Source organism: Epinephelus moara, chromosome 20, assembly GCF_006386435.1.
Source record: "Epinephelus moara isolate mb chromosome 20, YSFRI_EMoa_1.0, whole genome shotgun sequence".
Lineage (NCBI taxonomy): Eukaryota > Metazoa > Chordata > Actinopteri > Perciformes > Serranidae > Epinephelus > Epinephelus moara.
In genome coordinates this window covers 37,846,490-37,868,326 of record NC_065525.1, presented here as the reverse complement: position 1 = coordinate 37,868,326, position 21,837 = coordinate 37,846,490, and the positions used below count along the sequence as shown (strand labels likewise).

At 42.2% G+C, this 21,837-nt stretch overlaps 1 protein-coding gene across 1 annotated transcript; it reads left to right on the top strand.

Moving 5' to 3' along the window:
* Window positions 1-1,052: 1,052 nt before the first annotated feature.
* On the top strand, window positions 1,053-21,837 carry nup160 (nucleoporin 160). Its single transcript, XM_050073545.1, has 34 exons — window positions 1,053-1,171; window positions 2,567-2,675; window positions 3,008-3,218; window positions 3,397-3,619; window positions 6,160-6,353; window positions 6,537-6,773; window positions 7,740-7,837; window positions 8,197-8,281; window positions 8,575-8,643; window positions 8,724-8,807; window positions 9,876-10,046; window positions 10,150-10,249; window positions 10,409-10,574; window positions 10,711-10,844; window positions 10,943-11,103; window positions 11,241-11,377; window positions 11,577-11,647; window positions 13,168-13,318; window positions 13,474-13,543; window positions 13,866-13,964; window positions 14,051-14,170; window positions 14,897-14,992; window positions 15,173-15,267; window positions 15,453-15,549; window positions 17,160-17,265; window positions 18,099-18,259; window positions 18,387-18,447; window positions 18,943-19,053; window positions 19,405-19,528; window positions 20,392-20,493; window positions 20,685-20,826; window positions 20,941-21,066; window positions 21,297-21,392; window positions 21,583-21,837. The coding sequence occupies exons 1-34, from the start codon at window positions 1,081-1,083 to the stop codon at window positions 21,664-21,666; spliced, it is 4,182 nt and encodes a 1,393-aa protein (XP_049929502.1). The 5' UTR covers window positions 1,053-1,080; the 3' UTR covers window positions 21,667-21,837.

Here is a 21,837-nt window from a genome sequence, read left to right as displayed (position 1 = left end):
TATCTTAAATATGAACACGTTACATTATAAATATAAACACATGTTTAATACACATATTACAGATATAAACACACGTTTAACACACATATTACTTTATTATAAATATAAACACATGTTTAACACACGTTACTTTATCATTAATACAAACACACATAAAACACACGTGTTACATTATAAATATAAACAACATGTTTAATATACATATTTATCATAATATAAACATGTTTAACACATGTTACTATTACAAATATGAACACATGTTTAACAAACATGTGACTTTATTATAAATATAAACACATGTTAAACATACATGTTAATTTATTATAAATACAAACACACAATAAAATACATGTTACATTATCATAAGTATAAACACATGTTTAAAATACATGTTACCTTATTATATCACATATGTTTAACACACGTTATATTAAACATATAAGCACATGTTTAATACACATATTTATCATAAATATAAACACACGTTTAATACACGTTACTTTATTATAAATATAAACACATGTTAAACAAACATGTGACTTTATTATAAATATAAACACACATTTAACATACATGTTACATTATAAATATAAACATGTTGAACACACATATTACTTTATTATAAATATAAACACACGTTTTAACACACGTTACATTTTCATAAGTATAAACACATGTTAAACATACATGTTATTTTATTATAAATACAAACACACATTTACATACATGTTACATTATAAATATAAACATGTTGAACACACATATTACTTTATTATCAATATAAACACACGTTTAACACACGTTTCAATTATCACAAGTGTAAACACATCTTTAAAATATATGTTACCTTATTATATCACATACGTTTAACACACGTTATATTATACATATAAGCACATGTTTAAAATAAATGTTACTTTATTGTAAATACATGTTAAAACACATGTGTAACATACATGTTGAGCTTGATCTTCTACATGTTTTCCTGCCGGTGTCTCGGTGTCTTGTCTCTTTAAATGTTTGAAAGGCAGCGCGCGGCCTCTCTCCCCCTGACGTCACTCTCGCACGCGGTAAAGAAAGATGGCGGCTGTGTTGGAGCGCAGCTTCATGGAAATCTGTGGCTTTGAGAGGGAAACTCTGCACAGGTTCCGAGAAGTGACAGTAAACCTAGGTAACGTTTCTCCTCCGTACAGCTCTGTGTCCTGTGATATGTTTATATTATAGATTATATATATTATTCATCTGTACTCTGTCCCAACTTGTCAGGACATGCTAACAACAGCTAGCACCGCTAACTCTCTGGCTGGGTAACGTTAGCCGTACATGCTAATGTACCGGGGCTTTGTAAACTGTCAGTGTGTTTGTTGTTTGTGTCCAGAAAACACTCGAATGTGTCACATTCACCGCCGTTAGCTCGTGAGCAGGTGACACACCTGTCTGTATATAGGTGTTCTTAGCCGGTAGCGTTACACTCGGCAGAACTACATCACGTTAACTAACGTTAATAAATGTAATAGCAATAGTAGTAGTAGTTGGTTAATGAGGAGCCAAGTTTAGATACTTTGTACAGGACTGAGTAGATTAGTACTGTATCATGTCTAGCTTAATGTGGGCTGTAAAGTAACTGAAGCTGTCAGATAAACGTAACGTTAGTGCAGTAAAAAGTACAGCATTTCCTGTTTATATGTAGAGGAGTAGAAGTATAATGTAACGGAAAATGAAACGCTAAGTTAAGGAAGTGTGTCACATTTGTATTGAAGTACCTGAGTAAATGTACTTAGTTACTTTATGGAAACTTCCCAGGACCATTATCTTTGATCACACACATTCTCTAAAACAAGCATGAACACACACCAAACATATTAGAGTAATGTAACTGGGTTGGTGAAGCCTGTCTTGTTCCTCTCATGTAGATTATTAATCCCAAAGGAAATTACATCCAGTTTTGTAAATCTGATGATAAGATATTATTTTTAGTTACATATTTTAGGGGTGGGCAATATGGTCCTAAAATAATATCCCAATATTTCAGGGTATTTTTGCAATAACGATATGACAAATAAGTGAAACAAAATAAACAAATAATTTCGGTAATTTTTTTCACTTAAAGCCATGCTTGTTGTTGCCGTGGGTAACAGTATGATGTCAATATAACAAGTCAAAATATCACAAGTATCACGATATGAATTTTTCATATAATATTACAATGATGGTACATTGGTGTCTTATCTACAGATATCTTAGATAATTTTCAGCCCTCTAAACATTACACATTATTACTGATGATTCCACTTAAATACACAAATAAGAGAAATATATAATTGCAGAAGAAATAATTTTACATGAGATTGACTCGAGGGTTTGTGGACTGTGTCGATGGTGCTGATAGCGATTGCAGATTAATATTCAGTGTATTGATTTCATTAGCCCATCACTTGGTTTAGGTGGAAGTGTTACCGTTATTCTGTCTTCATTGAGTCTATTTTTTAGCTGTCACATGACCCAGTCCTCCTGCTCAGAGTGACGCATTAATATAAGTGTGTGTGTGTGTGTTACCTGTTTGCAGGTGTGAGTGCTCTTCCTGGTGGTGTGAAGTTTCCTGACAGCGCTGGAGCGTTTCATTATGAGGAGAGTGGGAAGCTGCTGTCTGTCGCCAGCAACAGATTCATTCATTGGTGAGGATCATCGGCGTCCACACACACGCCCCCCATTTAACAATAACGATCATTATTATATTGTATTACAGGGATTTGTTGAATACTCTGTCCTGATCGATCAATTATGGCACTCAACGACATGTTATACCTGAATAACAGGCGATTGTTATAGACACCACTCTGAACAGAGACGGTTGACGGTTAATTTATTTTTTAATCAATGAACTCAAATTCAGCATATTATCATATTGGGAATACTAGAGGAATATAAGTGTCCATGTAAATGTAGTAATGGTGTGGGTCATGTATAAATGTGTGTGTGTTGACACTGACTATGTGTGTGTTTGCAGGTCTACGTCAGGTGACACGGTACAGCTGGTGGAGCAGTCTCTGGACACCAACCTGCTCAACAACGCCGTCAGACTCAAGTTGTCCAACTGCACCGTGCTGCCTGGAGGAGTCACCATCCAGGAGACCCTCAACAATGTCATCATCCTCATCAGCACCAATCAGAGCATCCACAGACTGCTGCTGCCCCATCCCACACGCATGTACCGCAGTGTGAGTAAGCCATGACCCCCTATCAAGAATGTTTATCGCCCAGCACTACTGATCGTATCTTGTTATTTCTGTTTTCACTTTTTTTCAGCTCCTTTTTTTCGTGTTTTCAGCTGTTTCGCACTCATTTGTGAAACACTGCATTAGATAACAGTTGTAATCCTGTGTGTGTCCTATTCAGGAGTTGGTGACGGAGCTCCACATGCAGTCCATCTTCACTGATGTGGGGAAGCTGAGTCTGGAGGACCCGTCTCACAGTGCCATCATCCCCAGCTCAGTGGGACAGACGGGGAGTCCCAGCACCGCCACAGCCTGGATCAGTCAGTCTGGAGAGGCTCACTATGCCCTGGCTTCACCTGCCGGAGGCATCATGGTGCTCTCTCTGCCACCTCACGACACACCAGGTAAAGACCAGTGAGCTTCTCTACCATGGTCACAACGTGGTCCCAACATGGTCTCACAGACAACTTTACACCATTTCATAAGGGACCATACACAATTTTTTCACTGATAGCGATAAAAAATAGTCAGAATAAGTTTATGTTGGTGAATTTCCATTACCGGGGTGATTGGAATATGATGTCTAGCAGCACCCAAAGAGACTGCTGGGTAGCCAACAATAATAAACCAAAAATAAGATGCAAGAACAGGCTGCATACACACAAACTCAAAAAATCACAAAGGATCAGAATCATTTATTGGAATATTTCATTTCATCATGAATCTCAATTATTTTGCCCAGGAGAATCATGACGTGACATTTTCAGATTGTCCTCACATGGTCTCACATCTTAAAGCTCTGGTGTGTTGTGTTGAAGATTGCAAACCAGCTGAAACTTCTCCTGGTTAAAATGGGGAAAAAAATGGTTTACCAGGTGCCAAATCATCACTAGAAGTCTCTCCCTCTCCAAAATAAATGCACCAATTTAGGGATGTCAATTTCAGTTAATTTTTCTTTTGTTAGGCCAACACCCATTCACCCGTGACTAACTGGTTAATTTTTAAAGAAACAAAAGACACGAAATTGAGCCACATACTCACCAGGACGAGCTGGGGACAGACCGGAGGATGGACACAATTTTTCTGCAGCAATGCTTTTGGGTCAGGATGGCGTTACTAGCAGTAATGGCTGAATGCACGGTGCTGCTAGCTAGCCTCCCTTTTTAACTGTGCGCAGTGCAGTTAACTGGAGAGTAGCAAAATTGACCTGTAGACTGATGTGTAATCGGCAAAAAATATTCTTGCTGGTTAACCGATCAATGGTTAACTTTTGACATCCTTAGAACAGGTGATTAAAACTGTTGAAAACACTAAATAAATAAGTTTAACGTTACAAAACAGTGTTTCTTTTACACGGTTTGGCTCTTGGGAGACAGACTGATAGCTCAGCATCTTTAGTGTGTTCTGCTTTTTTCTTTGACAACTTCATGTATGCTCACCTTATTTTGGATCCAGGCATTCATTAGGTTTTTTTTCTTGGAGCTGAGTTATCCATAGAGGTCTCTACCTCTCCAAAAAAACAAACAGACCAGGTGATTTTTAACCAGTAAAAACATTTCAGTTTCACAGAGAAACTGGTGGATGCTGCTTGTTGCAGAGGAGCTGCTAACTACGGTGACCGACATGAAAACATAAATGTCCCTATCTAGAGCCAGTGTTTGAGTTGTCTGTTATGGGCTACTGTAGAAACATGGCGGGTTGCAATCTCTGTAGCCGAGGACATGCTTCCTAGGTAGATATAAACAGCTAATTCTAATGTAATAAAAACAATGATTCTTATCCTCATGGACATTGAGCCAGTTATTCAGGGTTCTTATGATCATTAAAACCCTTGAAAAGTTGTGGAATTTGATAAAAAGGAATCTCCAGGCCTGGAGAAGATTTGGAAACATCCATAAACCTTGAAGGTTTTGGGAGAGTCATGGAATTAGCTTTACCAGTGCCTGTGTAATGGATTATATGTGGTTGAGTTAAAGTTATAGTTGGTAATCCTGTTCAGAAACACTTTTTGTTATACTGGGTAAAATGGTCCTTCCATCCTGAGAGTAGTCAATACATAATGTGTTCAGAAAAAGGAATGAAAAAAATCCGAACTCTGTGGCAGCTGCAGGCCTGTAAAAACTCTGACCAATCCCTGCCATTCGGTGCGAATGGAAAGAACCAATCAGATGCCTTCATGTCTTGTATTGCCTGAGCCCCCCCTCCGTCCTTCCCTCCCTCCTCCCTGCGCGCACTCATCACATGTCACCGTTGCCAGAAATATTCAGCACACTCAGCAGAAATACTGAGTTAGCAGGAGTTTGCTGCACAATGGCAGAGAAAATTCAGCCAAAAGTACCACTTCCAGTGTTACTTGTAATGGCTCACCCCGCTAAACAGGCTGAGAAGAGAAAGTCAGAGGCAGAAAAGGATAAAGTGAGAGGACAAACTAGACATCAGCAGCAGTCCAGCTTTTGAACGGTGGAGACAACTGAGGGAGCTGAAGGGCCTGAAAAGTGATGCAGAGGTTGCTGTCTTTCTGTTGGACAGGTAATTATTTGTTTGCTTTGGGGGGATTTGTTATTTTACTCGGCTCTCCTCTGCTCTGCTCACTGCAGGCTGCGCGTTCAGGTATGTCTAGGCTCGTGGCTTTGGACAGAGCACTGACGGGAGAGGGAGCAGGGGGTGGAGCTTAGAGGAGGTGCCGCTTTCAAATCTTGCTAGCTCTCCAACATTACCAACTATAGCTTTAAGATGGACTGGGTAAAACAAATTAATTTTCTGGCAGATTAGTGATGTTGATCTCAGTGTCGCCAACTTGACAAGTTTCTCACTAGATGTAGTAACTCTTCAGACCTTCTCATGACTTTATTATAAAGAGGTGTCCAGTGACAAATTTACCGACTTATTCATCATCATCATTCATCATAAGTCACTGTTTGTAAACTGTGTGTGTGTGGTGCAGGCAGCAGTGTGTCGGTGGTGGAGCTGAAGAGGAGCTCCATGATGCAGAGGTTGTCCGGTTGGATGCCCACAGCAATCCGTGGGGAGCAGAGTCCGGCTGACCTGGCCCTCAGTCTGGCTGTCAGAGAGCTGGAGGAAGACTCCTTCATCTTCGCTCTCTGTCACGACCACAAACTGCGCATGTGGTCCTTCAGGGTGAGATCACATAGACATACAAAGCAAAACAATCACTTAATTCAAAATTAACTTTATGTTTTTCTGCTGTACTGAACCGTGACTCCTGTGTTCTGTTGCTCCGCTAATAGATACAGGTGATGTCAGAAGTACTTGATGTTAATGATATTAATAATAAGTGCTGCATCATTATTTCCCCCTCAGGATCAGGCGTGTCTGCTGGAGGCGGACATGTTGGAGTACATGCCGGCCTGCAGAGGAGTGAAGCGTCTGTCCGGTCAGGGTCACCGTCTAAGGCTGGCCTTCTCCTCCAACACCGGCCTCTGTCTGTGCGTTTACCTGGCCGTACCTCAGAGAGGACAGTTCACCGTCCTGCAGCTCGTTGCCACCGACAACAACCGCTACAGCCTGGACCACATCTCCTCTGTCTTCACCACACAGGTTAGAAACTACAGTAAATTAATATACTGAAGTACTTCAGCAGAGTTCACATTAAAAGAATTTACAGACACTTTCGATCAGTGTTGACATTTGACCTAGACTCACAAGTCAGTCTTTAGATGCTTTGCTTAACTAAAGACTGATGTCTTTCTCCCTGATTTTGTGTTTAGATGGGCTGATACAATTTCAGAGTTTAAAAAAACTCCCTACGTTGCAGAACCAATAGTAAATCCGCAGGGCGGTCCTTCGGTGGCTCGCTGAACTCTTGTGCTCGTAAACATAGTCCGACTGCGTTAAAAGTTTTAAACAAAGTCGCTGTAAGTCCTTCATTTCCACAATCTTGTGGACTGAGCACACGTTTCATAAAACAGAGTTAAATCTCTCGGCATCCATTTTCAAGCTCTCTGTGTGTTTGTTTCCTTGTGGACGAGAAAAGGGGGAGCGCACATTTCCGGGAGGGCGTGTCCTTTTCAAAAATGCAAGAGGCGTTGCTTTATTGCCGGCCGTTTTCTCCGTTGTGTTAAACACACTTTAGAAAGGAGTGTCCCCAGACTATCAGAAGGCGGAGATCTCTGATTGTCTGGTCGCGAGACTACATTTGACCAAACTTCTGAGAGGTGGAACAGTGACAGTGACATTCACATAACGTAGGAAACAAGCTAACTATGCTAACGATGGGTTTGAAATGTGTAACAGTAGAGATCAAACAAAAGCCAGAGACTGTATCATAATGTGTTGCTGTAAGCCTCTTAGCAGAAGGCATAAGATGATGTTATCTCAGAGCGTGACCGGGCAAAGCCTCTCGTCCTCCAGACTCACTGTGGAAGAGAGGAGCGCTCACTCTGCATCTGGACATGAACTCTTTTGACTGAGATGTTTATGACTCATGATTTAAATCTTGGACTTTCAGGGGCAGCCCTGACTGAAAATAATAACTATATTAAACTATGGCGTGTCTGTCAACAGGAGACTCTGGTGGATTTCGCTCTGACCTCCACAGACATCTGGGGCGTCTGGGTGGACGACTCCAACTCCACTGTGGTCAAATACATCAACTTTGAACAGTAAGTCGTCACATGAATGGTTTCCAAACTGAAGTGTTGATGGTCATTACATGAAGCAAGCTCAGTAAGACTTACGCTCCATTCACACTGGACTGATGCCTCTGGGCAGGACGTAAGACATAGACCTCAATAACCGTGTGTCCCTTTAAGACTTATACCTCACCAGGAGCAGGAAGTTAAAAGACAAAATAAAAGAGTTGGATGCATCCTTGTTGTTTGATCAGCTGACAGTGAGCTGACAGTCAAACACTGAGCTGTGAGCGTCGTACTGTCGCAGCAGCCTGATCCAGATTTAAACTGTCTGTTCATCATATTAATATTCTAACTAATACACACTCTGTTGGCGCGTGTGTTGGCAGTAACACAGCAGGTCAGTGGAACCAGGTGTTTGTTCAGCCTCCACCTGAAGAAGAAGTTCATATCGGAGAGGACCAGGACCCCAGGGTAAGACTGTGACCTCTGACCTCCTCATGGGGACAGATGATTAGTCAAGTTTCACAATAATCAGTGAAATGATTTGATGCAGCTGAGAGCTCGAACCAATTATCAGGTAATCAAGTAGATGTTTGACGGAAAAATGATCAGCAACTAATTTGATATTCATTTAAGTTTGGCAGAAATGTTTAACATTCTGTAGTTTCAGCTCCTGACGTGAGAAAGATTTGATGACGTGTTGTCATGGTTACTCAGCTCTGACTGTCGGATTAAATACTAAAGTATGTGTTTTGTGTTAACAGGAGACGTACCTGGAGGTTCTCTTCTCTCCTCTACGCTTCACAGCTTCAGCCATAGTTAAAGCTCTACAGGTGAGAAACTACCTGCTGTAGTTAGAACATTTGTGTATTTAGTTGCAGCTGATGAACGATGTGTGTTTTGTGTGTTTCAGATTTACCGCAGAGGCTCAGAGAGGATCATCGATCCGTCCTGGGACAGTCTGAAGAAGGAGGTGACAGTAGCTGTGGAGAGTGAGGTAATTTACCTCCGACATGGTCTGTTTTTATTACAGCTGTTTTTAGAGCACTAAAAGGAAACTGTTCAGTGTTGTCGTCTTTTAAAAATCTTAAATATGATTAAGCGGTGACAGTTCAGACCGTGATCTCTGTTTCCTCTTGTCTGTCCTCCTCCTCCCATCTGTCGTCCTCTCGTGTGTCCTCCTTCTATCAATCCCCTCCCGTCTGTCCTCCTGTCTGTCCTCCTGTCTGTCGTCCTCCCATCTGTCCTCCTGTCTATCCTCCTCCTGTCTATCCCCCTCTCATCTTTACTCCTTCTGTCTATTCCCCTCTTGTCTATCCCCCTCCTGTCTGTCCTCCTACTTTCTATCCTTTTTCTGTCTATTCCCCTCTTGTCTATCCCCCTCCTGTCTGTCCTCCTTCTGTCTTCCTCCTCCTGTCCGTCCTCCCGTCTCTCCTCCTGTCTACCTCCCTCCCATCTTTCCTTCTTTTCTCTATCCTCCTCTTGTGTGTCCTCCTTCTATCAATCCCCCTCCCATCTGACCTCCTGTCTGTCCTCCTCCTTTCTATCCTCCTCCTGTCTATTCCCCTCTTGTCTATCCCCCTCCTGTCTATCCTCCCTCTGTCTATCCCCCCTCCTGTCTGTCCTCCTTCGGTCTTCCTCCTCCTGTCTGTCCTCCTGTCTCTCCTACTGTCTACCCCTTCCCATCTTTCCTTCTTCTCTCTATCCTCCTTCTGTCTGTCCTCCTCCCATCTATCCTCCTCTTGTGTGTCCTCCTTCTATCAATCCCCCTCCCGTCTGTCCTCCTGTCTGTCCTCCTCCTGTCTATCCCCCTCCTCTCTGTCCTCCATCTGTATCCCCCTCTTGTCTGTCCTCCTTTCTATCATCCTCCTCTCTATCCCCCTCTTGTCTATCCCTCATTTTATCTATCCTTCTCCTGTCTTTCCTCCTTCTGTCTATCCCCCTCTCGCCTGTCCTCCTGTCCATCCACCTGTTGGGACTCCTCCCCCTGTCTATCCTCCTCCTGTCTATCCTCCTCCTGTCTGTCCTCCTCCTGTCTGTCCTCCTCCTGTCTGTCCTCCTGCAGCTGCAGAGCAGCGTGACGGAGTTTGAGTTTTCTCAGGAGGAGTACCGTCAGCTGCAGGTGGAGTTCTGGTCCAAGTTCTACGCCTGCTGTCTACAGTACCAGGAGGCTCTTTCTCTGCCTCTGGGTCTGACTGTGAGTCAACACACCAGCATGGTCTGTCTGCTGAAGAAGGTGAGTGTCAGTACCTGCTCATATCGACAGTGCTCTGGTCAGGTGGTGCTCCTACACCTATGGAAACTTAAATAAGTGAGTGTGGAGTCTGTCTGTGTTTCAGGGTTTCGTGTCGTTCCTCCTTCCTTGTTTTGCTGTGGACCATTTGTATCTGTCTTATGATGAGTACCTGTTCTCAGAGGAGGAGACGCCCATCGCAGAAGGTAACTACATCCTTTATAACAGCACAGCTGCTGCTGGAGCTTTACACAACCTTATAATGTTCATTTTACTGTAGTAAACACTGTGAGAGCCGTACTGAGACTTTATGTAAACTGTGTGTGTTATCATTGATATACATGTTATTTTACTGTTGTCCTCAGACCCTGAGGTGGGGCGGGACGTGCTGCAGCTGGTTCAGTGTCTGCGGCTGGTCAGTGATGCAGTATCTGGAGAGATGGCGTATGAGATGGAGAAAGCTCTGGAACACCTGCAGTCACCTGAGAGGGCTGCTGATCTCGTCCTGGAAAACATGCTCTCCAATGACAAGTCAGTCAGCTCACCTGCGACACTCGCTTTACCATAAACAATATCGTATATGATGAAGTTATTTCAGAAGCTAACAAAGGGCTGGCACAAACATCAAAGTGGTGTTTTATTTAACGTGACATTGTGTTTGCTGCAGTGACAACGTGATTGAGGACATCCAGAACAAACTACAGGACATTCGTAACCCCATGGCGGCCATGATGACCCTGCTCAGGGAGATGGACCTGGAGACGGAGACAGAGGTCGGAGGAGAAGCACCCCTCACACTTGGTAGGAAACAGCTGATTCACCTGAGAGATGACCTCACACACTCCTGGTTCAGATCATAGACCTGTTTGTGTTTGTCCTCCCTGCTCTGTGTCTCACAGGTCAGAGTCTGAACGTGAGGATCAGCCTGTCTCAGCTGTACGGCAGCAGCTCAGCGGTGTCTGTCGTCTGTCAGGCCGTCTGTCACATGGCCATGACTAGAGCTCTGTTCTGTAGAGACCTGCTGATCCTGCAGAAACTCTACCTGCGCTTCGGAGACAACGTATGTACACTCACACATACCTGAACATGCACGAGCATTCTTTGTAATTTAAAGTTTAAATGAAGACCGTCACTGTTTTACATTAAAATTGTATTTTTTTAAAAAAAATTTTTACTGTGTGTGTGTGTGTGTGTCAGGTGTTTCTGGGTGGGGGAGCTCAGCTGCTGCAGCTCCAGCAGGACCTGATCCCCCGGAGCTCCCACCTCCTCTCCTCTTATTACCTCCTCAAACACATCAGTCAGAGCCTGGCCTCCTCTGTCCCCATGGATATCATGTAAGTACACACAAGTACACAAGCTGTGTACTAGTACACACATACGATACAAAGATGGTTGAAGCCGGCAAGGTATCACTTTAACTGTGCACCTAGAAGTGGATTTTTGTAAAATAAAATGTGAGCAGGAAGTAACACAAAGTTGAAACACATGTATAAATGTAGAGATGTAAGTTAATTGACCTCTGACCTCCTGCAGAGACGCCAACCTGCAGCACCTCACAGTGTTGGAGCTGTCCGACTCTCCAGCCCTCTCCACCAACAGATCAGGTCAGAGACACTGAACTCACATCGCATCATCACTCCTGATTTCATTCACTTCTAATTAACTTAACTCTAAACAAGACAGAAAAAAAAATCACATGAACATATGAGGTGATAATAGTGCCTCACATGATGGCCACTGTTTGTATACAGTGATAGTAGTGCCTGAGATGGTGTTCAGTATGTATGAGGTAATGAAAGTACTCAGAACGATGTTCAGTAATTATATTGCCTGATAGGATTTTTAGTGGGTATGAGGTAATAATAGTGCTTCACATGATGGTCACTGTTGTATACAGTGATAGTAGTGCCTGATATGGTGTTCAGTATGTATGAGATAGTAATGTCTGACGTGAAGTTCAGTGTGTATGAGGTAATGATAGTACCCAGCATGGTGTTCAGTGTTTGTATGACGTAATTATATTGCCTGATATGATGTTTAGTGGGTATGAGGTTATAATAGTGCCTGACAAGATGTTCAGAGTTTATGAGGTAATAATAGTGCCTGACATGATGTTTGGTGTGTATGAGGTAGTATTAGTACCCGGTATGATGTTCACTGTGTATGAGGTAAGTTTAGTGCCTGATATGATGTTTAGAGTGTATGAGATAATAATAGTGCTTTGCATGATGTTCACTGTGTGTATGAGGTAATAATACTGCCTGACATAATATTCAGTGTGTATGAGGTAATAAAAGTGCTGGACATGATGTTTGGTGTGTGTATGAGGTAATAATAGTGCCTGATATGATGTTTGGTGTGTGTTAAGGTAATAATACTGCCTGACATGATATTCAGTGTGTATGAGGTAATAAACGTGCTGGACATGATGTTTGGTGTGTGTATGAGGTAATAATAGTGCCTGGCACTAGGTTTGGTGTGTGTATGAGGTAATAATAGTACCCAGCACGATGTTCAGTGTGTGTATGAAGTAATTATATTGCCTGATATGATGTTTAGTGGGTATGTGGTGATAATAGTGTCTTACATGATGTTCAATGTGAGTATGAGGTAATAATAGTGCCTGACAAAATGTTCAGAGTGTGTATGAGGTAATAATACTGCCTGACATGATGTTCAGTGACTATGAGGTAATAATAGTACCCAGCACGATGTTCAGTGTGTGTATGAAGTAATTATATTGCCTGATATGATGTTTAGTGGGTATGTGGTGATAATAGTGTCTTACATGATGTTCAATGTGAGTATAGGGTAATAATAGTGCCTGACATGATGTTTGGTGTGTATGAGGTAGTTTTAGTACCCGGCATGATGTTCAGCGTGTATAAGGTAATAATGGTGCCTGATATGATGTTCACTGTGTGTATGAGGTAATAATGGTGTCGAACATGATGTTCAGTGTGTGTATAAGGTAATAATGGTGCCTGATATGATGTTCACTGTGTGTATGAGGTAATAATGGTGTCGAACATGATGTTCAGTGTGTGTATGAGGTTATAATAGTGCCTGATATGATGTTTGGTGTGCGTATGATGTGATAACAGTACCCTCCGTCTCTCATCAGTGTTGAGCCCTCAGACGGTGGTGGAGCTCTTCTACCAGACTGTGGCCAGGAAGATGATCATCTCTCAGATTTACTCTCAGCAGCAGAGTAACTCTATGCTCCACTGGAGTCACATGATCTCCAACGTGGTCAACCTGCTCGCTCAGCTGCTGTATCCTTCATACACCTGACAACACACTGAACAGATGTTTGTTTTTCACACACACTTGGGATGGCAGTAAATAAACGTTTACATGTGTTTTTTCCGGTGACTTCCTGTATTCATGAGTGCTCTGTGGTTCTTGAATCTTAACCGTTGTCTCCCAGTTGGCCCAGTAACCCTGGTTTCCAGTTTCCTGAGTGTCTGATGACCAACTGTCAGTACACACAGCTGCAGGTGGGTTTGACTGTGTTTATTATATTCTTCATCACAAGAAGCTGACGTCTTCATCCTTGTCTCAACACTCAATCAGGAATAAATCTCTGCAGAAAGGACACACACGATGATAAATCTGAAGCCTCAGATTGGAGGAGAGCTGCCACAGAGTGCAGTGACATCACAAACTGTTTGCTGTGTTTACCTTCATTACATCACACATGAACAGCTGGCTGCTACAGAATAACCACACACACCTATGCACACATCAGACTGGTCTGTTATAAGTGTTGGTCAGAAGGAGCGTCTCAGGTAAATCCCACCTGTGCGTCTGTGTTTGCAGGAGTACGTGCGGCTGATTGGTCCCTGGTGTCAGGTGAACATCGGATCCTGTCGCTTCGTGCTGGGTCAGTGTTACCTGGCCAACGGGGAGGGCCAGGAGGTGAGTCAGCACAAACCACACCTGGACATTGTATATGTGTTTGTGGCTCCACACATCTGTTGACTCTGTTGTTGTTTTGTCTTCAGGCTCTGCAGTGTTTCCAGGAGGCGGCGACGGAGGTGGAGAAGGAGGAGTTCCTGATGAGACTGACGGGCACTGACGAGGAGGAGGCTGCATCCACCCCCAGATTACAGTACTACAACAAGGTACCCCTTGGGTTCATCCTGATACCTGATCTCGCATCCACGTGTCCTTCACTTGCATCTTAGCTTTGCCCTCGTAAGACGCAGGGGAGAGATGTGAGGATGAAAAAAAAGGAAATATGCCTTTAGAGAAGCGCTATGACGTTCATTCCAGGTGACGGCAGTAGGTGATTACAGTTGGATCCACTGTCAGTCGGCTTTATTAAAACAAAGCTGAAATTATGAAACCCACCAACCAGGCACTCAGGAATGATCAGCCTCACGTGTGACTGAATGGAAATGATGATCGCTGATGTAAAAGAGTTTCTAGCAGAGAGACAGACATTTAATTGTATCAATAAAAAAGTTGACGAGGGAAATAACAGATCATGAAGAGAAAAATCTTTATAGTAAATGAAGAATGTTTGTGGTCCTTTTGTTCGTCAGGTTTTTAAATAAATGGCGAGTGATTCACTTGAGTTTAATTTCTTATCTGTCTGTCGGTAAAAGACTTCCACGAAGGCTGCACTCGTGTATCCTCGCTTCCCTTCCCTCTGTAAGCCTCCTCCCTACTTGACTCCTTGACTCCTCTGAGCCCATTTAACGTATTGAGACGTCCTTTAAGATGGCAAGTCTCAATCAGTTTCCTGGTCAAGTGATCGAGGATGGAGGATACAGGAGTCAAGGAGGGATATTGGGATAAACCCCTGAAGTAATCATGTTCACAGCACTAAAACTGTGTGTGTTCAGGTGCTGCGGCTGTTGGAGGATGTGGGTCTACCTGAGCTGGTTATCCAGTTGGCCTCTCTGGCCATAACGGAGGCCGTCAATGACGTCAACAGTCAGGTAACATTATCATGACCTTTATAGTGTGTTCGTGCCTCTGACACATAAAATACCTCGTCCCTCTCAGGATCATTATGTACACATGAAAACTATATGTGTGTGTGTGTGTTTTAAGTTTATGTTGTTTGTTTCTACATATTACTGTTTTAGTTCAGTATATAAATATGAATCTGTCTTCAGGCGGCTCTGTGGACTCGAATATTCAAGCACCACCTGGATCTCGGACACAACAGTGAAGCTTACGAAGCGCTCACACAGAACCCAGACGGCAGCATGTATGTACATGTACACTCATACATTTATACACACACACTTACACACATAAATGTAAGTATGTTTATATGTATTTAGACATGAGTAATATAAAAAATGAGAGTTTAATACATTTTCATTCTGGTCAACAGTTCTTTCTCCTCCGTATAGAATAATTGTATTTACATGTTTCATGTTGTTGTCACAGGCAGCTGGATTGTCTCCGTCAGCTGGTGGTGGTTCTGTGTGAACGTTCCCAGCTCCAGGATTTAGTCCAGTTCTCCTACGTCAACCTGCACGATGAGGTAAAACCTTCACCTGACACTTATACGATCAGATTACAATCAGATCATACAGTCAGATTAATAGTATGGTCACACACACACGTGTCAAACTGAAATCTAAAATGTCTCAACCCGTTCAGAACCCCATTATGTTCCAAACACACAAAAAAATATTGTAATAATAGATTTCTGCTCTAAATGACAATTTATTTATGTATTTATTTTTATTAGGATTCTAAATTATGTGTCCATTACAATGGATGAAGAATCTGAACGCAGAAACCACCTGATAGTAAAAATGACAATAAATGGTCTTAACAGACTTTTTTCAAAAAACACAAGTTCATTCATTTTCAATAATGGTTAACTCATGTCAATGAATAAACACATTCCACGTACAGTTTGTATTGTATTTGTCATAATGAACCTCAAAACCTCTTGAGATGAATATTCTGTGTACATGATCAATAGGATGCATCATAAGCTGATTCTATCATTAGAAAATCAAATCAGAACAGTATTTCCTTATTTTAACAGTATTTGCCTGTTCATTATCCGACATTCAGATTCACCATCCGTTCCAGTCAGTGGCGGCTGCTGGTCTTTCACACAGGGGAAGCTCACTTTAAGTTTACATCATAAAATTTGTCATATTGTAGCGAGGCAGTAACTTATAAAAGGAACATTTAATTGAAGCCATTTTTCAACCACACTCATGCCATAGAACCACAGCAAAACACACCTCAAAGGCACTCTGTCAGAAGACTCCACTCGCAAATATCCACATGGGACTGAGCTCGAAATGTGAAGCTCTGTCAATCACAAAGGGGTTCAGCCTTTTAGACAGTTCCTCCAATCATCATGCAGACACCAAGCGTTCTCTCCCGCCTACCGCTGCATTAGGTCCCGGAGAAGCTGAGCCTCCCTGGAAGTGACGATTTTGTCGCATTTATCCAATGACCGTCTCGCTTTGCTGCATGAAAAAAACCTGCTCAGCGCTGTCTCATAGGAATGCTTGGAGGCTCCGCGTCCACCGTGCTGACACGAGAATGTATGACAGGGAGGTCGCGTTTGAAAACTGGTGATAAACAGCTGACGTTTGAACATCATAGTCATGATGTTAAACGCATCCTAGCGCACGTTTAATGCAATGTAAATTCTTATTTTAATGTAAATTCAATAGTGCATATTTGGCCATTTCTTCTATGAAATTTTAGGGGAGGTTCAGCCTCCCTTGTTGTCTCAGAGCAATAAATAGATATTTTGTAAATAATCCTCAGTAAAAGCTATGAAAAGTCTTTTATATGATTTTTTGACATGTATAAGTAATATAACATCTCATGTTTACTTTAAACACATTACTGAAACGTGCCTTGTACTTCCTCTTTGCCTCACTGTCGGCCATGCTTGTAAAAAAAAAGGGGGCGTGGCTCTACGGCGGTCCACTTTAGATGATGTGGAACACAGTGATTGGCCTATAGACATCCCACTAATCTTTGAAAGTTTTGTCCATTGATTCGGACAGGGGATCTGAACGGGTTAAAATTTTCAGACTGTTGTATCATTAACTGTTGTGTCTTTGTCGTTAACTGTTGTGTTAACTGAAGGGTTAACTTTTATGTCGCCATCAGGTCGTCAGTATCATCGAGTCTCGAGCCAGAGGTTTGGACCTGCTGGCTCATAACTACTACGAGCTGCTGTACGCCTTCCACATCAACAGACACAACTACAGGAAAGGTAAACAAAAGGGTTAATGAGGAACTTTTTAAGTTAAGCCCTAAAAGAGAAATTTGGTGTCTCCTCAGGGACCCAAACTTACATAATACATCATGAATTTCTATAACATCTCTACTGATTAAGAACACATCAAACTATACAGTTAAAATGTGTATGAATAGTTCCCTTTGGAGCAAAATAATGTCTGCAGTCGTGGCTAACACTGACAAGTAACATTATCTAGCAGCAACACACAAGTCAACAACTAACAGACACGAGAAACAAATTATTCAAACGCTACACAAATAAACACGACTGACTCTCCGCTGTAAAAACACTCTCATGCCACTCCTTTGCATTTCAAATGTCTGTGGTGAAGCATCATCTGAGCTGATCACACCAGCGCAGCAAAAACAGCACTCTCCTTCCATTGTAATAAGGAAATTAATTTTCATATCAAAGCATTAAAAAACGTTCCGTGACATGTTTTGTGTGGCGAGCCTAACTTAGGTAGAGACTGCTGTAGATGAACAAACTGAATCTCAGAGTAAATGTGACAAACTGCAGAAAGTTTGATTTAATTTAATTCATCTTTAATTTATTTGATTATTCACAGACACATGAACTTACCAGTCTGTATTTAAAAAACATTTTCAGTTTATGGAAAAACTCGAGTTTAGTTTGACGTCATTTTACATCGGTCACACAGGAAATGGAAAGGATTTTGACCCTGTTGTATTTTATAATTCAGATGTGTTTACAGACATGTTGAATAAACTTCGTGTGTGTCTGTGCTTTGTCTGTGTGTGTGTGTGTGTGTGTGTGTGTGTGTGTGTGTGTGTGTGTGTCTGTAGCGGGGACGGTGATGTTCGAGTTCGGGATGCGTCTCGGTCGAGAGGTTCGGACTCGTCTTGGCCTTCAGAAGCAGGTGAACTGTTACCTGGCTGCTCTCAACTGTCTCCGCCTCATCAGACCCGAGTACGCCTGGATCGTCCAGCCGGCCTCAGGAGCTGTGGTACTTACACACACACACACACACACACACACACACACAGTATATGAATCTATATACACAAACGTGTTAATATATATTTTGTTCTGAGTCTGCTTGGTGTAAGTGAAGCTGTGTTTGTTTGTTGCAGTACGAGCGTCCAGGAGCGTCTCCAAAGAGGAACGCTGACGGAGAGTTTTCTTCTGAACCAGGTGACATCATCTGTCTTTAACAAAGCTTTATTAGCAAACCGACGGTAGACAGACTGTGACTGCTCTGCTGGATCATCAGAGCCTTTATTATAACACTAATAATAATTCTTATGATGCTTTTCTAAACAGAGTCACAAAGTGATTAAGAGTAAAAGAAGCAGGACGGTAATTAGCTTACAAGAAGTGTTTTTAAAGTATATTTAAAAACAATCACAACTAAAACAGTTTAAACAAAGTTTATAAAAGGTTTTTTAAATCTAGTTATTAATGACCATTAGTCATAATCAAAATAAAATCTAAAAAGAGTCAAATTTTAAACAGTTAACTGGACTTTTCTGTTGAGTTGACTCATGTTAAACAGGAAGTCCTCAGTACATGTGGTTTACAGTGAGATGCTGCCCCCTACTGGACAAGGACATAATGTGTCCTAATGATTGAATTGAAGTGGACATCAATTGACCCTTCTTCTTCTGCTGTTTGTGTTTCCTCCTGCAGTCAAACATCAGGTCGACATCCTGGAACTCAAGGACCTTGAGAAGGAGTACATCCTGTCTCGCAGCCGCCTCACCCTCGCCCAGCACCACCCCCCCTCTGCTGCCATCGCTGGTGAGCCAGGACTCCTTAATCACCTACACCCACACCTTCTACACCTTTAACACAACAGTCTCTCTGGAGGAGGGCCTGGAATTTATAAATGTTGTTTTCCAGGCCTGGAGAAATCTGGAGAAAATGATTTTTTTTTTTCAGTTGAATGTTAAATATTATATAAACGACGTTACTGTTGACTGAGATTATTTAATACATTTTTCCTTTTTTCCTGCCAAATTGAAATTAATCAGCAGATAACTGATAATATAAATAATGTCTGTTGCAGCTGTTCAGATGTTTATACATACTGTATGTAAGTACATTGATATACCAACCCCCCTCACTGTCTGCATGTGTGTGTGTCTGCAGGCAGTGCCTCAGCAGTGGAGATGGTGGCTCTGTTGGTCCAAACAGGACTGTTTGACTCGGCTCTGTCCGTCTGTCAAACCTTTAAACTGAACCTGACTCCAATCTTCGAGGGTCTGACCTTCAAGTAAGTCATTTTACAAACAGACACACGGACAGGTTTTTCTATTTCGTTCAAAAAAACATCCCATTGACACACATTATTTTTAACAAATCTCTGCCCAGAGAAAAAAAACCCCAAAACAGTGTTTGGATAGGGGATAGGAAGTGGCTGCCTCAGGAAACACTATGTGACTGTCTCTGCGGAGTGATGGTCAGAACACGGGAGGCAGGAATGTCTGTCTACGAATTTACTGCTGAAACTCTCATTAAAGGTTACAGGAACAGGAAGGTGTGGGCTATAGAGAGCAGTGGGCTACGGCAACACTAAACCCCTGAGCTTGTCTGAGAAGGACTAAAAGCACAAACCTGCTATTTTTAAATATCCCATGGAGAGAGACTCTCACTGCAGCCTGTTCTATTTTGTTCTGAAAATGTCTGCGTGCAGCCTCGCTCTGTGGACGATAAACGAGGTGCAGACTGATAAAGGAGGAAATCCAGTGAGTGCTGGACGGAGCAGTGAGTGACAACAACCCTGCCCACATTTAAGAGTACTGTTTGCGGTGGAAACGCTAGGGTCTGAGTACCATGTCTGAAGGATTACTGTTGGTTCCAAAGGTACCATACTGAAGTGTTTGGTGGAAACGGGTCTTAATGCAGCAACTGAGGACAGTACCAGTGTCTTCATAGGCTTACGTCAAAGTTGCCTTTAGGCTGAAGCAGACAGATGTGGTGAACAAAGTAGAGCTCTTGTAGCACCTCTGGGACCCAAAGCTGGATTTGGCCTCTGAAACATATTGAGATTAAAAGACTCAGTTGCTGTCTGATAAAATGAATAATCAAGAAGTGACTTTGTGCTGAAACATGTCTTTTTTGTTGTTGTTTTTTCAGGTGCATTAAGCTTCAGTTTGGGGGGGAGGAGTCTCACAATGAAGCTTGGAGCTGGTTGGCTGCTAATCAGCTGTCATCTGTCGTCAACACCAAAGAGTCCAGGTTGGATTTTTATTCATCCGTTTATGAACTCATTTATATTCATCTCATGGTAATGTGTCATGAGGAGGACTCAAACATTAAAAATCAGAGAAGAAAGAATCATCATGTTTTTAAGTTTTCTTCAGTATCAGAGTAATTCAGTTTCTTCTTGTCCTCTTTGGTTTCTTATCTGTTTCTTTCTCTGTGTACAGTGCCACAGACGAGGCGTGGCGGCTGCTGGCCTCTTACCTGGACAGGTATCCCTCTGCTAACGGACAACACCACCGATGTGTCATCAACAAGCTGCTGTCACATGGTGTCCCTCTGCCTGATTGGCTCATCAAGTCTTACAAGGTGAGAGTTCAATCAACAGGGAAGAGGGACGGTTTGGCTTAATTTCCCATCAATGCAGCTGTGTTTGTTGCCTGGCGAGGTTATTTTTCAATGATGCAACTGTGTCTGTTACAGGGTGTGGATGCCGCGTCTCTGCTGCGTCTCTACCTGAACTATGACCTCCTGGACGCTGCAGCTGAGCTGGTGTTGGAGTATGTGGACGCTCTGCTCGGGAGAGGACACCAGTATTTTGGAATAGAGGTAAGAACTTTATTTTTATTTATTACCTCTTGAGATTAAAAAACTCCTGACCAAGACAGGCGGCAGCATATCTAAGAGACACAGAACAAAAATACGATTTCAAAAATATTCAACTCCAAAACAAGCAATATAAAACACAGAAAGAACAAAAGGAGATAACCACAAAGAAAAAAAAAGTATGTTAATACAAGCTGTAAGTGAATAATTTTGTGTGTGTGCATGTGTTTCAGAGGCCTCTGTCAGCGACGTCGTCTTCAGTCTGGCTGCCATACACATCGATCGATCAGCTGCTGCAGACTCTGAATGAGACGCAGACCAACAGTAGTGTGAGTCATCTTCACTTCCTGTTACATCTCACTGCATCACTTCCTGTTTACACTTAGAGAAGCTTGTGATTGCTCCATGTGGAAACGTAATTAATACTAAGTGATCTTGGGGAGCTGAACCTGCGACCTGCCGGGCAGCAGTGCCTCGCTCCGTCTGTACTAATGAAACCTTGTCGTCGTCTCGTTTCAGATTTATAATAAAGTTCGAGACAAACTGGACGATTATCACAAACTGGTGGAGCAGACGACCAAACGAAGACTTGTGGCTCGATAATCCTCATCAGGTCACTCCGATCAATCAGGGAGCTGAAACATTAAAACTGATGATGTAAATAAATCCAGTGTTTTGTGGTCAAAGATGTAAATCAGCCGTTTGTGTTAAGTTTTTTATAATAATTTGTACTCGTCATGTTTTCCATCAGAATAAAATTAAAGTGTTTTCTTG

Coding starts and splice junctions, on each gene's coding strand:
- nup160 (XM_050073545.1), top strand. CDS start 1,081: ATGGCGGCTGTGTTGGAGCGCAGCTTCATGGAAATCTGTGGCTTTGAG. Junction 6,774..7,739: donor CCTCTGTCTTCACCACACAG/GTTAGAAACTAC, acceptor GTCTGTCAACAG/GAGACTCTGGTGGATTTCGC. Junction 19,054..19,404: donor CCCCTCTGCTGCCATCGCTG/GTGAGCCAGGAC, acceptor GTGTGTCTGCAG/GCAGTGCCTCAGCAGTGGAG.